Here is a 17,524-nt window from a genome sequence, read left to right as displayed (position 1 = left end):
GCCCATGCAGGTGTCGAACCTGCGACCTTCGCGTTATTAGCACGACGCTCTAACCAACTGAGCTAATAGGCCAACAATTTTATGCCCATTCCAGATCCCTAGCTCCTTGTCCAGTCAATCGAGTTTAAGTGACGTACTTTTAGACATAATAAGCATAAAACTTTTATGATTTAGGTCAATATCTTAGAAATTCGTAGTGCTGTAACACGTATCATAAAAGATAAGAATTAATGAGAGATTGGCCCATGCAAGTGTCGAACCTACGACCTTCACATTATTAACACGACGCTCTAACCAACTGAGCTAATAGGCCAATGATTTTATACAAATTCCAGATCCCTAACTCCTGTCGAGTCAATCGAGTTTAAGTGACATACTTTTCGGCATAATAAACATAAAACTTTTAAGATTTAGGTCAGTATCTTAGAAATTCGTAATGTTGTAACTCGTATCATAATAGATAAGAATTATCGAACCTGCGACCTTCGCGTTGTTAGCACGACGCTCTAACCGACTGAGCTAATAGGCCAACGTTTTTATGCCCATTCCAGATCCATAGCTCCTTGTCCAGTCAATCGAGTTTAAGTGACATACTTTTAGGCATAATAAACATAAAACTTTTAAATTTTAGGTCAATATCTTCGGAGTTCGTAGTGCTGTAACACGTATCATAAAAGATAAGAATAAATGAGATATTGGCCCATGCAGGTGTCGAACTTGCGACCTTCGCGTTATTAGCACGACGCTCTAACCAACTGAGCTAATAGGCCAACGATTTAATTCCCATTCCAGATCCCTAGCTCCTAGTCCAGTCAATCGAGTTTAAGTGACGTTTTAAGATTTAGGTCAATATCTTAGAAATTCGTAGTGTTGTAACACGTATCATAAAAGATAAGAATTAATGAGAGATTGGCCCATGCAGGTGTCGAACCTGCGACCTTCGTGTTATTAGCACGACTCTCTAACCAACTAAGTTAATAGGCCAACAATTGTATGCCCGTTCTAGATTCATAGCTCCTTGTCCAGTCAATCGAGTTTAAGTGACATACTTTTAGGCATAATAAATATAAAACTTTTAAGTTTTAGGTCAATATCTTAGAAGTTCATAGTGCTGTAACACGTATCATAAATGATAAGAATTAATGAGAGATTTGGCCCATGCAGGCGTCGAACCATTATTAGCACGACACTCTAAACAACTGAGCTAATAGGCCAATGACCATTGCTCCTAATCCAATCAATCGAGTTTAAGTGACATACTTTTGAGCACAATAAACATAAAACTTTTAAATTTTCGTCATGTTGTAACACGTATCATAAACGATAAGAATTAATGAAAGATTGGCCCTACACTTCGCGTTATTAGCACGACGCTCTAACCAACTGAGGTAATAGGCCAACAATTTTATGCCCATTCCAGATCCATTGCTCCTAATCCAATCAATCGAGTTTAAGTGACATACTTTTAAGCACAATAAACATAAAACTTTTACATTTTAGGTCATTATCTTAGAAATTCGTAGTGCTGTAACACGTATCATAAAAGATAAGAATTAATGAGAGATTGGCCCATGCAGGTGTCGAACCTGCAACCTTCGCGTTATTACCAACTGAGCTAATCGACCAACAATTTTATGTACATTCCGGATTGTAGATCCTAATTTAGTCAATCGAGTTTAGTTACATAATTTTCTTCATATAAAAAATAAAACTTTCAAATTTCAAGTCATTATCTTTATAGTTCATAGTGCTGTAACTCCATATCATGAAAGATAAGAATTAATGAGAGATTGGCCCTGGCCCATGCAGGTGTTGTGACCTAATGCACGATTCTTTAATCAACTTAGCTAATACACAAAATGTTTTATGCATGGTCATAAAACTTTTTAATAACCCCATATCAGAGATCATCAACCCATGTGGTGTCAAACCTACGACCTTCACTTTATTAGCTATGCTCTAACCAACTAAGCTAACAGGTGAAAGCTTTATGCATAATAAACATAAACTTTCAAATGAGAGATTGGCATATGCAGATGTCGAACCGGGTTATTAGCACAACACTCTAACCAACTAAGTTAATAGGCCAAAGATTTTATGAACATTCCAGATCCGTTAATAGGCCAGTGATTTTATGAACATTCCAGATAATTTTATGTATAAAAACTTTAACTTTCATAGTTAATGAGAGATTGGCTCATGCAAGTTTAGTGCTAGTGCTAGTGTTGTGGTCCAGGTAGGTCTTCACATAATTAACACAACACTATAATGGGCCAAAACTCTAACCATTTGAGCTAATAATCAAAATGTTTTATACATATTTGAGATCGGTAGGTCCTAATCCAATCAATCGAGTTTAGGTTACATAATTTTAGACATAATAAACATAAAACTTAGTGTTGTAACCCCATATCATGAAAGATTAGAATTAATGAAATTGGCACATGCAGATGTTGAACGTTTGACTTTTGCGTTATTAACGCGACGCTCTAACCAACTGAGCTAATAGGCGAAAGTTTTTTATACAAATTCCAAATCGGTAGTTCCTAATCCAGTCAATCGAGTTTAGGTTACATAATTTATGTTTGAGTGTTGTAACCCCGTATAATAAAAGATAAGAATTGCGATCTTTGCGTTATTAGCACAACGCTCTAACCAATTGAGCTAATAAGCCAAAGATTTCATACTCATTCCAGATCGGTAGCTACTAATCCAGTCAATCGAGTTTAAGTTACATAATAAACTTAAAACTTTCAAATTTTAAGTCATTATTTTTAAAGTTTGTAGTGATGTAGTTTTATGAACGCATCGATCTTCAGTAGTTTTGTCAAAATATCTGCAATTTGTTCTTGTGCGACACAATGCTTCAATTCAATAACTGCGTCACTGGTCAAATCACGCAAGAAATGAAACCTCACATCAATGTGTTTGCTGCGTCCATGCATGATTGGATTCTTGAATAGCTTAACAGTGGAACTGTTATCACATAACACAGTGATACACTTGTCTTGAAAATGATCAAGTTTTTTCAAAACTCACCTCTTCCATACCCCTTGACAAACACAAGAGGTGGCTACCACAAATTGTGCTTGACAAAGCTCCATCACTTAGTAAAAACACATAACCAGAAGTGCTTTTCCTGTCATCTATATTTCCTACATAATCAATGTCAGTATATGCTATCAATTCTCTCTATTACCCCTTTTCCAATAAAGAACTCCCAATCTACAGTACCTTTTAAGTATCTCAACACCCTTTTGCTGCTTGCAAATGCAACTCAGTTGAACTTGCCATAAAATTGCTAATGAGAGACACTACATACATTAAATCCGGTCTTGATGTAGTTAAATATATAAGGCTTTCAATCAATTGTTTAAACATGGTAGCATTGGCCATCAATTGTTTAAACATGGTAGCATTGGCCATGACTCCTTGTTCATCCTTTTTTCAGTCTAACCCAAGGAACAATAGGGTTACACTACTACTTTTTTTCATCCTAAATTTCTCGGAAACTTCTTTTGCATACTTTTCTAACTAATATAATTGCCTTCAGGATTTTGTAAAATCTCTACCCAAGAAAATATTTCATTTTTCTCAAATCAGACATTTCAGATTCAAGTTTCATAGAATTCTTGAACTTAACAAACATGCTCTCATCATTACCAGTAAAAATTAGATCGTGAACATATAGACTAACAATCAAAATTTTACCTTCATCTCCTGTTTGTATGAATAAAATATGGTCACAATTGCACCTCTCAAATTCTTCTTTGACAAAATGTGCTCCAATTCGACTTTACCATGCATGTGGTGCTTGTTTAAGGCCATATAATGTCTTCTTCAATTTGTATACGTTGTATTCTTGACCTTTCTTCTCACCTTGTGGTTGCTCAACAAACACTGCTTCTTTTAATTCTCCATATAAGAAAGCACTTTTTCACGTCAAGCTGATACACGTTCCAACTATTTCGAGCTGTAAATCAATTATCATTTGAATAGTATCTCACCTATCCATAGGTGCAAACACCTCGGTATAATCTATACCATATTGCTGTGCATAACCTTTTCGTTGAGTTTGGTTTTGAAAATCCACTTTACTCCAATCTTCTTCATTCATTTAGGCAAATATGTAACTCCCAAGTCTCATTTCGTTCAATGGCTTCTATCTCCAAGTCCATTGCAGCTCTCCATTTTGAACATTGAATAGCTTTTTTAAAGGTAGTCGAATCTGTAATTGAGATTAATATAACTAAATTGTTGTGCTTAGCTTCTTCAGAAAATTTTCCCTCGTTCACATAATCTTCCATCCATAATGGTGCTCTTCTGTAACTCACTTCGGATGTGCTTTCTTCAGATGTTGAAGAATTTGATTTAGATGACTCACCGAAAGATGTATTACCCCCTACTTCTGCTACCACCTCCTCTTCAGATTTTTCCTCACTTTGCTCATGTTTGCTTCCTTCTATATTACTATCCTCCCATTCAAGGGTATCAAGTCTAGCTTGTTCATTATTTTTCCCCCAATTCTAACACTTATTTTCTTCAAAAATTACATCTTTGCTTACAACTATCTTCTTGGACACTAGATCATATAGTCTATATGTTTTAGACTCAGACTCATCCCTAGGAGCACACACTGAAAACTTTTATCATCTAATTTCTTTCTCTTACCATCTGATACATGAACATGGCTAATGCATCCAAAAACTCAAAAATAATCAACATTAGGTTTTACGTCACTCCAAGCCTCCTCAGGAGTCATATATTTCACTACCACTATAGAACTTTTGTTGAGCATGTGCACTATCTAGTTTACTGCTTTTTGCTAGAAATTCTTTGGAACTTGCTTCTCTGATAAATACTTCTGACAATGTTCATGATTGTTCTATTTTTGCGCTCAGCTACACCATTTTGTTTGAGAGTGTAGGCTGCAGTAAGTTGTCTACTAATACCATTAGTTTTACAAAAAATATTGAACTCGTGAGAGGTCCAGTCTCCTTCTTAACAAGATTTTTGAAATTCTTGAAGATAGTAAAGACTTCAGATATTTCAGTAAGGAAATATATCCACACTTTGCAACTGTAATCATCATTAAAACTTAAAAAATATTTCTTCTTACTGTTGGAAAGAGGTTTGATGGGTCCACAGATGTCTGCATGTACCATTTGCCACCTTTGTGTTGTTCTCCATAAACTTCTATTTGGAAATGCATCCCTATGTTGCTTTCCCACCATGCAATCATTGCATATTTTAAACAATGTTTTCAATTGGGGTAACTCTCTCACGATTTGCTTATGTTACAATATTCTCAAACCTTTGAAACCTAGATGCCCATATTTGCAGTGCTAAAGATGAGTCACTTAGGTATGTAGAAAACATTAGTGATTACCTGAGTGACTCTAGCAATAAGTTGGAATTCCTCATCAAGATCTGAGAACCATTCCTTGTTTGCACACATGATTGCTACACCCCGAATCAAGGAATCAAACATCTTCCCTCCTTGATTGAGCTCCACATATGACATCATCAACATTTCTTCTTCCTCCTCAAGCTTAGCATAATTTTCTTCCTTCTCTTATTGAGGACACTCATATCTAAATTGTCCTAACAGATGACATTTATAACACTCAACTGTAGTTTTATTGAATGGATGTCTACCTCTTCCTCGAAAAGCTTCACGAGCTCAATCACCTCCTCTTCCACTGATTCTATATCGTATGTCTTCTTTAGTGCTTGTTCATCACCTACACGTTCATTCAGTCTTTGCTCATGTACCAACAAGTTGCTTTACAATTTATCGATAGTTAAAGTGTCTAAGTTATTAGACTCTTCAATTGAACTATAAGATAGTCAAATCTTGAGGTCATTGATCTCAAGACTTTTTCAATAATCACCACTTGTTTCACGTTTTCGCCATGAATTTTTATCTTGTTTGAATAGTGAGAGTTCGAGCAAAATATGCTCCCTCTTTCATCTTTAGGACTTCAAACCCTTTCCTAAGAGCTTGGAGTTGTGCTCTCTTGACTCTTGTGGAACCTTGTACTTCTGCTTCATAGAGTCCCAAATTCATTTCACAGTATCTCTATTAAGGATCGTTTCCATAATAGTTTGATCAATAGCTTGGACCAAATAATTCTTGACCTTCAAGTCTACAGTTGTTTTTTGTTGTGTTTCGGTAATCACCACTTTTTCATAAGCATAAACCAATGACTATAATGGCTATCAAACTTAGGAATTGTCAGTTGAATGAAATTGGTTTTAGCTGCCATATTTGAATCTCTTTCAACTCACTCTTCAAGAAAAAAACCCTAGTTTCTTTTCTCATAATCAAGCATTGCAAGGCATACCAAATATTGTAAACTCATGCAAACTAACTCAAAATAGAACTCTCAAATCAATTGGGTTCAAAAACTAATAACACAAAGATAAAAATAGCAAACTCCAAAGCTAAAAATTAACAACCCACTAAATTAGGTCCTAACATTACTAAAGGAACGGACATCTAAATAAATGTTCTAAACTAGACATTTCAACCCTACAGAAATGGTCTAGTATGACCATCTTCAACATTAACTGCCACGATCTAGACCCGAGGCAAGTGCAAAAGAGAACATATTCTGAGCATCGCCAAAAAAGATGGCGAAGAACGGTCGTCGGAGCACGCAAAACAAACAAAGGGTAGAGAGAATTGGAAAATTTTCATAAAAATAGGTCTAGAAGAGGAAGCCCGTGGATTAAGTTGCATTCGGTCCGAGTAGACTGCTGTCGTTAGATAGTAACCAACCGCCCATGAAATCACATGGCCTACAATCACCTAGAACCCTGCCAAGAATCACTAAGCACCCAACTCAACCTATGCAAGTTAGAAAATTTTTGCCCACAGACGAAAACATCAACCTCAACCCATTAACGACCCACGAACCTCGCACTGACTCGAGTTGCGACCCATGCTCCTTCTCCCGCTCACTCGAGTTACGACCCGTCTCCTTCTCCCCCTGACTCGAGTCACAACCTACGCTCTTCTCTTGCTGACTCGACTCACCAATCGTGCTCCTTCTCCTGCTGACTCACATGTGGCACGCATGTCCAAGCCACCCTCAGTATGCGGCTCCACCTCAGTTCAGTGTCTTGTGCCCGGCTCCACTTGGCTTGTATACGGCTTGACGGCTCCAATTCAGATTAGGCAGCGTATTGGGCTCAGATTATCAATTTGAAGTCTCAGGACCATTTCCAAATATTTAGGACCGTTCTATAGCCAATTTTGACATTTTTAGGAGAAATTGAGAAATTGAGGTGAGTATAACTACTATTTTGGTCAACTTAAGTTATTTAAAGAGCAAAAAGTATAATTAGTTGATAGTAATGGATTAATTGGATCATGTATCGCGTCTAATTCAATGATGTGTTTCTACATAAGGTGAAATTGGACTTCAAGGTTAGGTTCGAACTAGCTCTAAGACTATTTAGTGACTCTGCCTTGGTTGGATGAATTGTATTATGTATGATGATATGTACTTCATAGCCACTACACATGTCATAATTATGATTATTGTGTTATGTTATGCTATGCTCTACTATGTTGTGTTGTGCTATGTTGTGTTATGTCATGTTTATAAGGTATGCTATAGTATGACTATGCCATGTTGTAGTAACATGATATAATGTTGATAATCTATGATGCATAAACCTCCATGACCTTATGTAAGCTATGTTATATACGAAAGATTTGAGAGGAGCTATGTAAGCATAATTCACAAACATGCTATAAATGAATGGAGGTTTGACTTGCATTTTAAGCTATGGAAACGTCATATACTTTTATATTTTTATATGTCATATATATTGGGATACTTCCCCATTATAATTAGTATGGACACATTCCTATGACATTTATGCTCGTCATGATGTTATGTGAGCTCTTTCCCTCTGAGGTGTCTAGTGTCACAACCATACTATGAAGAGAGTAAGTTGTGACCCTCACGTCCAGTCAAGCAAAGAGGTGACCCTCAAGAGGCACCATCCGGCAACGAGAGGGCAAATATAGAAGAATATCATGATGCGACCAAGGAGAAAGTTGCATCATCCAACACACTATATAATGTGTCCATTGAAGAGGAAACAAGGCATAAGCAAGATATGGACAATGAATAGACATGAGCGTCACAAATAGGATTGTTGAAAAGTCGGGTAGAGATTCGGGCCTTAAACCTCAAAATTTGGGGTTCCGAAGGAAATTTGGGCGTGCGGTTCTTGAGTCAAGTCCGTCCATATTTAATATGAAACCTCGCCAAATTCAGTGTCAATCAAACTCCGAGCGGATGCTCTACGACACCATATGTCCGTTCACCAAAATCATGTCTACACCTACCCATTTGGAAATACCTCAAAATGTACTATAGAGGGAGACATGATATCAGCTCTCCTCCACCTCTAGGCCCTGTGGCCTATGTGAGTTACCCTGTGGCACATGCGTGTGTCACAGTAAGGGTGAGCGTTCAGAGACAAGTGTCTCAGACGACTTCCTTTGAAATGAGTTTTTCAAGGACAATACCGGACAACACGGGTGTGCCGATATTGTGCCCCTACCCATGTGTCGAAGATTGAATTTTACATCTATTATCTGGTACGGTATTCGTAAATGGCATGACATGCGCATGGGAGGGCCAATGCGTTGATAGATCCCAGATGGATAGATGTTAGGGATGTCCCGATGTTATGAGCAACACGTGGGGCCATTCCGATGGGATGATTGAGTGAGCTGTGATGGCCAACGAGATCCCATGACTTGGGATGACATCAAGACATATGGACTATGCCAATTGGGAACCAAGATGACAAGATAGAATGCAACGTTGCATTGAGAGACCTTGGCCCCGAGTAGAGGCAAGGTCGAGCTGAATCACTTGGCCTAGTATAGTGACAAGTCAGTTATGTCGCAGACCATTGAACATGCACGCACAAATGGTGTATGTGTCCGAACAAGCTTGGATTCCGCATAAGTGAAGTTTGGTTGGTGAAGACAAATCTTGCCTAAGGTCGAACGAAGCTAAAAAGCAGAGCAAAAATTGTGAATCGGGTTTGATTCCCCCCTTGAGGCTTGTTGTGAACATGTCAAGATCACAATGGCGCAAGGTTGAAAAGTATGACCGTGACATCCAGCAGCCTGTTAGTGAGTGCCAGATCAACAACTAAGACCCAAGGGGTACGCAAGCCCGATTGGTTGATCCATGTGTGCATGCGCGAGCCGTGTATAGAGAAGTACTACTCATCCAACTCTGCCTAGATTGTAAGCCACGTTCTATTTTTTAGGTAAAGATAGAACAGCCATGTACAGATGACTACGTCGCGATGAAGACCACAAAACCAAAGTTATGGTAGTTTCATTCAAACGTAGCCTTAGGTTAGTTCAAGGCTTTATTTATTTTATTTAATTTATAACATTTATTTTCTACCTCGTTGTTTACCCCTATGTTATTTTAAGGTATTTATTATGAATGTTAAGTCCATTGCATCTGGTATGAAATATATTGAATGAATGTTTTAGTGACGAACCTATTTTTAATAGGAAAATAGGGGTGTTACAGTTATATCGGTAAAACATTATATATAATAAAAAAATTATAAATGAGGAGTTAGTATCTAGACCTCTCTAGTTAGAATACTCCAATTTTAAGTCATTATTTTTAAAATTTGTAGTTTTTAGGTTATTAGCACTGAGCCGAAAGTATGCCGAAAGTCCTATACTTATTATGCTGTATCTGGAACCCATAAGCTCTGGTTTTGAGCGGCCCATTTCAAGATCCAAGGCCCACTGGACTCCATGATACCCAGCAGAATGAAAGAGAACCCCAAAAGAATTGGAAAAGGAAAACCAAAAGAAGAAAAATTGAAAATTTGGCCCATGCAGGTTTCGAACCTGCGACCTTCGCGTTATTAGCACGACGCTCTAACCAACTGAGCTAATAGGCCTCGATGTTAACATTCCAAATGTATAAATAAAAATTAATAATGTATAATGATACTTCTTAACGGATATCGATGCTCACTGAAGATGAAATCAATCCAATGGAAAACGTAACAGCGAGCGAATTGGCCGGCTTCGCTGTGGGGGCTCTGCTCGTTTGTGCCACCATTTCTGCCCCTCGAATAGATGCCTTCATCTCTTCGTCTCAGCGCAGGTCTGTTCTATTCTTCCCATTTTCACTTTTCAACGCTGATTTACATGATTTTATTTTCTGGGTTCTTCTTCAATTCCCAAAATTCACCCAAATTTTGGTGGGTTCTGTGTGATAATTAGATGGAGGAACCCAAATTGAACAGAACCCATGAATTGAATTCGTTCGACTTAGAAAGAAAGTTCACTTAGGTTTTTGGTTCGTTGTGTCTCTCTGTTGGGCACTGGTGGATTGTGTAGGCATTTGTAGATAAGAAAGCTAAATTGGTTGCATCTACTACTTGTACTTCGAAAATATTCTTGTATCAAGATTATTTCAATGGGTAAATTCGGATTGGTGTTGTTCATATCTGATAATTGTATTTTGAGTTACTTAGTTCTGTATGTAAAGGGGTTTTGAGTATAGAACTTGTTTGAGGATCTGGGGATGAATGTGATTACATTGTGTGTTCTAACAGATCGTTGGGCATGTGCAAGAGATGTGGTGACCTGAGGATGATAGCATGTTCAAGATGTAAAGGAGTTGGATCAACCAAATCAGGTGGAGTACTTGCTGAGCTTTACGAATCATTTGGCAAAGACGAACCGAATGCGCCCTCTATCCCGTGCAGGAGGTGCAATGCCAAAGGTCGCTTCCCATGTCCAGATTGCTGCTCTCAAATGCCATGAACTTCACTCTCATATAATTCTCCCATTATGTCACAATTTCACTCATCATTTTCTCTCCTCTGCTTTCTTTTCCCCTTCTTTTTACTAGTTTTGATGCATCAATGGTAATCAAGATTTCTACTTTAAAACACATTTGTGAAAAACACTTCCCTTTCATGCTTTTGTAAAGGTTAGCATGATACAAGAATCGTATTATTTGGGAAATTTTATTTCGTTTCCTTTTCGACGAAATCGAAAGTTTAAAGTTCGATCGGAGTCACGAACACAAATATGATGGGATCCAGGTAAGGATGGCAAATTGATTAATTTCCTAATGAGGAGAAGATGAAAGAAAAAGTGGGAAAAGAAATGAGAGTGATTTGCATATATTGCTGTAATTGCAAGCAAATGGATGAAAGCAATTGATTGGTTTCTTTGTTTCTTAATTTTGGATCATTGTTTTGAAAATTTTCCATTTAAAACCCAATTAGTGAAGTTGAAGATTGGAATATTAGTTGAATTCAGATCTGTAAAGCTGATTATATGCTTGTTTGAATGGATATCTAAGAATGAGAAAGGACTTAGAATTTGTGATTGCCTTTAATACTCATTTACTAATGCTTTGTTTATCCATATTAGTCCCTACAAACTTTGGTTTTTAGTTGGGGAGGTCTTTCCATTTTTATCATCTGTAATTTTCACATCACATTTGAATAAACATTGTGATTCTTACTTTATCATATATGTTTCTTTCAAAAATCACTTCAAACAAATTTTCTTGTATACATTTAATAAATTACCATAAAGTCTAATGAGAAATTAATGATACTAGAGTGATGGACATTATTCGAGTGAGTTCGACTTTTATATAAAATTTTTATTTTCTTTTTACATTAAGCTCAATTTTGTACCTTCTACTTTTTTTTTTTTTTTTTCTATGAATAAATTAGTGTGAGAATGTAGCGAACATAAATGTAATTATTATTAAGTTCGAGCTTTAATCGAATGAAATGGTTTGATTAAGTTTAGAATTTATATATTTGTTTTTTTTCAAAAATCTCTTGCATTATTGTAACAAACTTTAAATTTTCTACTTAATTTAAGATTGTTGTTTAATATATTTATTAAACTTTCAACAACCATAACTTTCATTTTAAAACATATTCGTGGACTTACATGTTCGAAAACATCTTTAAAACGACACAACAAAATACTAAATAAACATTTAAATTATAAATAAAAAAAAATCATATTCTAGCCTTTGTCTAAAAAAATAAATGTCACTACCTTATACATGTGTCATGGTCTCGAGTAGCGATGTCATTGTTAGTCGTACAAGGATGTCTTACCTTTACCTGAAATAGAAGTAGCACGTGGTTGTATTTCATGCGTATGTCGAGGTTGTATTTCATGCTAGTACGTCATTTTGCATGTCATTCACATCATATCAATCGCATTTGCATACATATGTCATATCCTAATATTTCCATAATTCCAGGCAACAATTCTCATCATATACATACCATATCATAACATATCGTAAACATATCATTTTATCACATAAATCGTACCATTTCAACCGTACAGGAATTCTCGCGCGTCAATGGATGTGATCAAAATTGTGAAGAAATAAGAAAAGAAAAAAAAAACCCATATTTTTGGTTGAAGATTCTCAAGTGAATTGAACAACTTCCACAAAACAATGTGAACATTTTGAAAGAAAATTGTGTTACTTTCTTCCAATCCCATGCACAATAGAAGAAGGATAGAGGGGAAAACAAAATTTCCTTTTTTCCACACCATTCAACTAACCCTTCCTAAAATTAATCTAAATTTCTCAAATGAAATTAATGAGAATCTCTTAAAATCTTTCAATATGGACAATAATGAGTTCTTTTTAGAAAATTCATGGTTATTTGGTCTCACTAAAAGTTGAGTACTAAGATTTTCCAATCCTTATTAATTGGTATCCTCGTGGAAGTTTTAGTTTGATGACGGGTTTACGTCAAGGTGGTCCTCTCTCGACCCCTCAGATGTTTTAACTCGTCAAGCATGCTTTTAAGATGAAAATAAATAAATGACTTAACGTTCGCCAATTCTTTACCAACACGTATTGGTAATCTCTTTCTTGTTTGCAATAAGCTTTTTCTTTTCCCAAATTAAGAAGCGATGGAAAGAGAAAAACAAAACACGTATTTAGCATCGTATACGTGAAGGTTCGAGATAAAAATGTAATTTCAAAAATGGGCAATCATGTTTAGCTTGGAAACTTTGGTGGTGAGACCAAGAATATGAGTAAAAACGTTGAAGTTCCTAAGGTGGCCAAACAAGAAAGATAACATGAGTTACCTTTGGTCATAATTAGAAATAAAAAGGAGCTCATAAACTTCCTCAAGCTAGAGCGTGGAAGGTTGTCTAGGGTTGGAAGCACTTTTTTTTTCTTTAATTCGAGAAGGGAAGTGGGGAATCCTTGTAAAAAATGTTGTCCTACTTATTCCTATTCTTTCCTTGATTTTTTGTTCTCTTTTTGAAGCATGCCATGGGTTGTCCTACACTTTCCAAAAAGTGTTGACAACAATCTCTTATTATAATTATTCGTGATCTTTCGAGTAATGAAGGTAATTCTTGTAACATTCAATTAAAAAGAGGGTACATAAGATTAGATCATATTCAAGTGAAGGTGATCCTAAGGATAAAATGGATAAAAAATGTTTAAAGGAAATGAAAGTTATTACCTATACCAACAAGGTGTACCTTTCTTTTTCGATGACCTGATCATAGGAACTCTAAAGTTAATTGTGTTTTGTTTGGAGAAATTTTACGTCGGAGAAATTATGTTTTCAAAGCTCTCCCTAAGGAAATATATATGGTTTGGCTTATTATATATAGCTTTACTACTAGATATAATCATCTACTATATATATATATATAACTATCTACCATATATAGCTTTATCTTCTTATATACGTAGCTATTTCCTATTTATGACAATTTACTTTATATGTCATTTACTCAATATAGTTTTAGTATATATAACCGTTGACTAAAGCTATAAATAAGCAGCATGCTCCATAACCTAACCATTCTTCACTTGGAGACTGATCTAGTCAACCAAGAATTTCATTCATCTTCATGGCACCATACTAATTAAGGATTTGCACAACCTCAATATTCCAACATCAACACATTTTGTCAACATGTTTGCTGAATTCTTTGCACCCTCTATCTTCTCAAAACACATCACCATCTTCCACTAGCCTGCAAGTGAAATGGTATCGTCTTTCGTGTTTTATCTCTAAATGATAGACCAAGTTTCTCACCAACTGTATGGCACTCTGACTATCTCTATAAAGAATCTTTTTGTGCTTCTTCTTGCCCAATTCTTCCAGATAGTTAGTTATCCATATCGTCTCCTTTCCAGCTTCAACTATTGCCACGTACTCAGCCTCAGTACAACGCATTTTTGAAGCCTAGACATCTCATCATCCATGGCTTTCTCCCACTTGGTTGTATCCTCCAACTGTAGGGCCTCATCAAAGGGCTCTAGCTCCCTTTCATCAGCAACAGATAGTGTAATGAAGGTACATACATATCTAGTATTCTGATAGTACTGGATGATCTTCTCAACACCGGTTCAGGTGTCACTTGCTCTACCGCTGGTTACTCTGCAACAGTCTCAGAAGTTTCTTGAGTATCTGCTACAACATCACTAGGTGATTTTTTTTCGCAACTCAACCTCAACTCCCACTTGCTTCGTTGTCTTGGAACCTTGCTCCACATCTAGTTTCTCAGCAGTAGCCTCAGGAGTTTCATGAGTATCTGCTACAACATCATTAGGTGAGTTTCCCTGCAACTCAAGCTCAACTTCCACTTGCTTCGTGGTTTTGGAACCTTGCTCCACATCTGTATGGATCATTTCCAACCGCACTTTCTTCAATTCTCTGGCAGTCCTTGTGAAGCTAACTCATTTCTGCTTGCTCATAACGTAGTTCTCACAACGACCCACATCAACAGATTTCAGACCTTCTAAAACTCCTTTCGCAGCCAGCATCTTCATCTCTTTCACAATCATATGTCCAAGTCTATTGTGCCATAGACTTGATTTTGAAGCACTCTCAGCAACATCTATGTTCATACACCCTGTAGTGGGGTATAAAGTTCCAGATTTTATGCCACGTGCTACCACCATAGCACCCTTCATAATCTTCCACGAACTCTTCCCTAACTCTGTTGCATAACCTGTGTTGTCCAACTGACCAATAGAGATCAGGTTCTTCTTGAGACCAAGAATATATCTAACATCCTTTAGTGTCCATTAATTTACTGCCGTAGCTTTTATGCAAACATCCTCTTTTCCTTTAATCTCAAAATCTTTATTGTCAGCAAGATACACCTTCTCGAAATTTCTAGACTTGAAATTCTGGAACAACTCTTTATTTGAAGACGAATGAAAAGATGCACCTGAATCCAAAATCCAGGATTCAATCGAACTGTCCACGTTGAGGATTAGAGCATCCCCAATGTCTTCTGCTGAATTTATAGAATCATTATCTCCAGATTTGTGATTCTGCTTTCTCTTTGGTCTTGTACAATCTGTCCAAAAGTGACATTTTTCTCCACAACTTCAACACGTTACGTTTGGTCTATTTGAAGATATTTCTCAGTTCTTTGATTTTGATCGCCCTTTGTTTGGGCCCTTCAGTTTACTTCTTCCTCGTTGGTCAACACTAAAAGCACTACCAGATGATTTTCCAATTTCTCGGTTACGAATACTTTTGCTGAGAACTACATCTCGAATTTCATCAAACTTTCAGTTTATCAGATCCTTAGAAACTGCTGATTGAGACAACAATAGTATCCCACAACACGGGTAAAGATGACATCAAAATCAATGCTTTAATTTCATCCTCGAAATTAATTTCCACAAAACTTAGTTGGCTTACGATTATATTGAATTCATTTATATGATCAACAACAGATTCACCTTCAGACATCTGTAGATTGAACAATCTCCGCATCAGATACACCTTGTTTATTGCCTACGATTTTCGTACATATTCGACAACGCCTTCAACAAATCTGACGTTGTCTTCTCCTTGATGATGTTGAATGCCACATTTCTGGATAGTGTCAACCAGATTAACCCTAATGCTTGTCGATCTTTGAGCTTCCACTGCTCCGTGGTCATGGTATCTGGCATCACCCCCAACAGGGGTTCGTGAAGACCTTTCTGATATAGATAATCTTCAATTTGCATTTTCCAGAAACCGAAATCGGATCCATCGAACTTCTCAATTCCAATCTTTAAACTTTCCATCTTCACAAATCGTGGTGAATTTCGCCTAGCTCTGATACCAGTTGTAAGGATCACACAATAACGCACACAATTGATCTAGATGAACACAAAGAACATGATAGAGAAAATGCAAGGAGAACTCTAACTAAATGATTTGTATTGATGACTTCAAGTATGTAAACGTAATAGAGAATACAGACAATACAAAAAGTACATTTTCAAAGCGCTGCCTAAGGGGATATATATATAGTTTAGCTTACTATATATAGCTTTACTAGATATGACTCTAGTGTATATAACTTTCTACCTATATAGCTCTCCCCGATATAGTTTTTTATGTACATAGATATTTACTATTTATGACAATTTACTTTATATGTCATTTACCAAATATAGTTTTACTATATATAACGTTGACTAAGCTATAAATAAGCAGCAGACTCCATAACCTAAGAAGTACAAGCTCTAAATAAGCAGTAGGCTCCATAACTTAAGAAGTACTGGGGTTGGTTTGTGGAAATAGCCTTCAATCTTAGAAGTGAGAGGAATCTGACTATGTCACAAGCGATGTTTGGGAATGCCTGTGAAATTTAGATTCCGAATTTTGAACATGGATTGTTATGATTCTAGACAAACTGTGAAATGGTATTATAAAAAGACTAACATATTAACATATTAAAGGAAAGTATGATTTTGGAAACATTTTACATCTAACATATTAACTACGAGTGAATTTGACTAAGAATGATCATTCAAATTAACATGGAATTTTAAATGCTAAAATGATCGAGGAAACTTAAAATATTGTATCAAATAAATAACATCTAAAATTGGTTGTGCCATAGAAATGTTCAAAATCTCGACAAACAAGTGGAAATAGATGATGAAGATAAAGGCACTCAATTTCAATCTCAAATCTCAAATAATTCATGCCATTTCTATTCCTATTCCTATTCCTATTTCATTATCGGTCCTCACACTCAATTTCAAAAGTTGACACAAAATTAGATAAGGTAAGCAAGGTAGTTGAACTCAATTTTTCTTTCAAAGTGTTAAAAGTAAGTTTTTGATCTTTTTCCCATATAAAGTATACATTTTTCTTAACAAGTTCATTCAATGGTGAACCAATTGTACTGAAATTCTTAATGAACCTAAGATAGAAACTTGCAAGACATGAAAACTTCTTACCTCACTTACACTTTAAGGTGTAGGTCAATCTTTGATGACCCTCACTTTCTCCTCATCAACCTCAACACCATTAGATGAAACTACAAACTCAAGAAAGTTAACTTTTTCTATGCAAAAGCTATATTTCTTTAAATTTACATACAGACATTCGTTTCGTAGTAGTCAAATCATTGGGTACATGGGTAACATGATCATCTAAAAATTTAGAGTAAATATTG

The 17,524-nt window shown here is 36.2% G+C and overlaps 1 protein-coding gene and 3 non-coding genes across 4 annotated transcripts in view; 1 reads left to right on the top strand and 3 right to left on the bottom strand.

The window, feature by feature from the left end:
• Positions 1-72, bottom strand: part of TRNAI-AAU (transfer RNA isoleucine (anticodon AAU)) — a 74-nt gene extending 2 nt beyond the window's left edge. The window contains exon 1 of the tRNA in view: positions 1-72. This exon is cut by the window's left edge and continues 2 nt beyond it. This is a non-coding gene — a tRNA (tRNA-Ile).
• A 624-nt stretch (positions 73-696) lies between these two features.
• TRNAI-AAU (transfer RNA isoleucine (anticodon AAU)) lies at positions 697-770 on the bottom strand. The gene has a single exon. It is a non-coding gene; the product is annotated as a tRNA-Ile (tRNA).
• Positions 771-9,895: 9,125 nt separating this feature from the next.
• Positions 9,896-9,969, bottom strand: TRNAI-AAU (transfer RNA isoleucine (anticodon AAU)). The gene has a single exon. It is a non-coding gene; the product is annotated as a tRNA-Ile (tRNA).
• Positions 9,970-10,017: 48 nt separating this feature from the next.
• Positions 10,018-11,047, top strand: LOC111791062 (chaperone). Its single transcript, XM_023672250.2, has 2 exons — positions 10,018-10,178; positions 10,633-11,047. The coding sequence occupies exons 1-2, from the start codon at positions 10,039-10,041 to the stop codon at positions 10,841-10,843; spliced, it is 351 nt and encodes a 116-aa protein (XP_023528018.2). The 5' UTR covers positions 10,018-10,038; the 3' UTR covers positions 10,844-11,047.
• Positions 11,048-17,524: the final 6,477 nt, after the last annotated feature.

This window comes from Cucurbita pepo, chromosome 3, assembly GCF_057944985.1.
Source record: "Cucurbita pepo subsp. pepo isolate OVF chromosome 3, ASM5794498v1, whole genome shotgun sequence".
NCBI lineage: Eukaryota > Viridiplantae > Streptophyta > Magnoliopsida > Cucurbitales > Cucurbitaceae > Cucurbita > Cucurbita pepo.
Note: the sequence above shows the minus strand (reverse complement) of the source record. Positions and strands in the feature narration are given on the sequence as shown.

Coding starts and splice junctions, on each gene's coding strand:
- LOC111791062 (XM_023672250.2), top strand. CDS start 10,039: ATGCTCACTGAAGATGAAATCAATCCAATGGAAAACGTAACAGCGAGC. Junction 10,179..10,632: donor ATCTCTTCGTCTCAGCGCAG/GTCTGTTCTATT, acceptor GTGTTCTAACAG/ATCGTTGGGCATGTGCAAGA.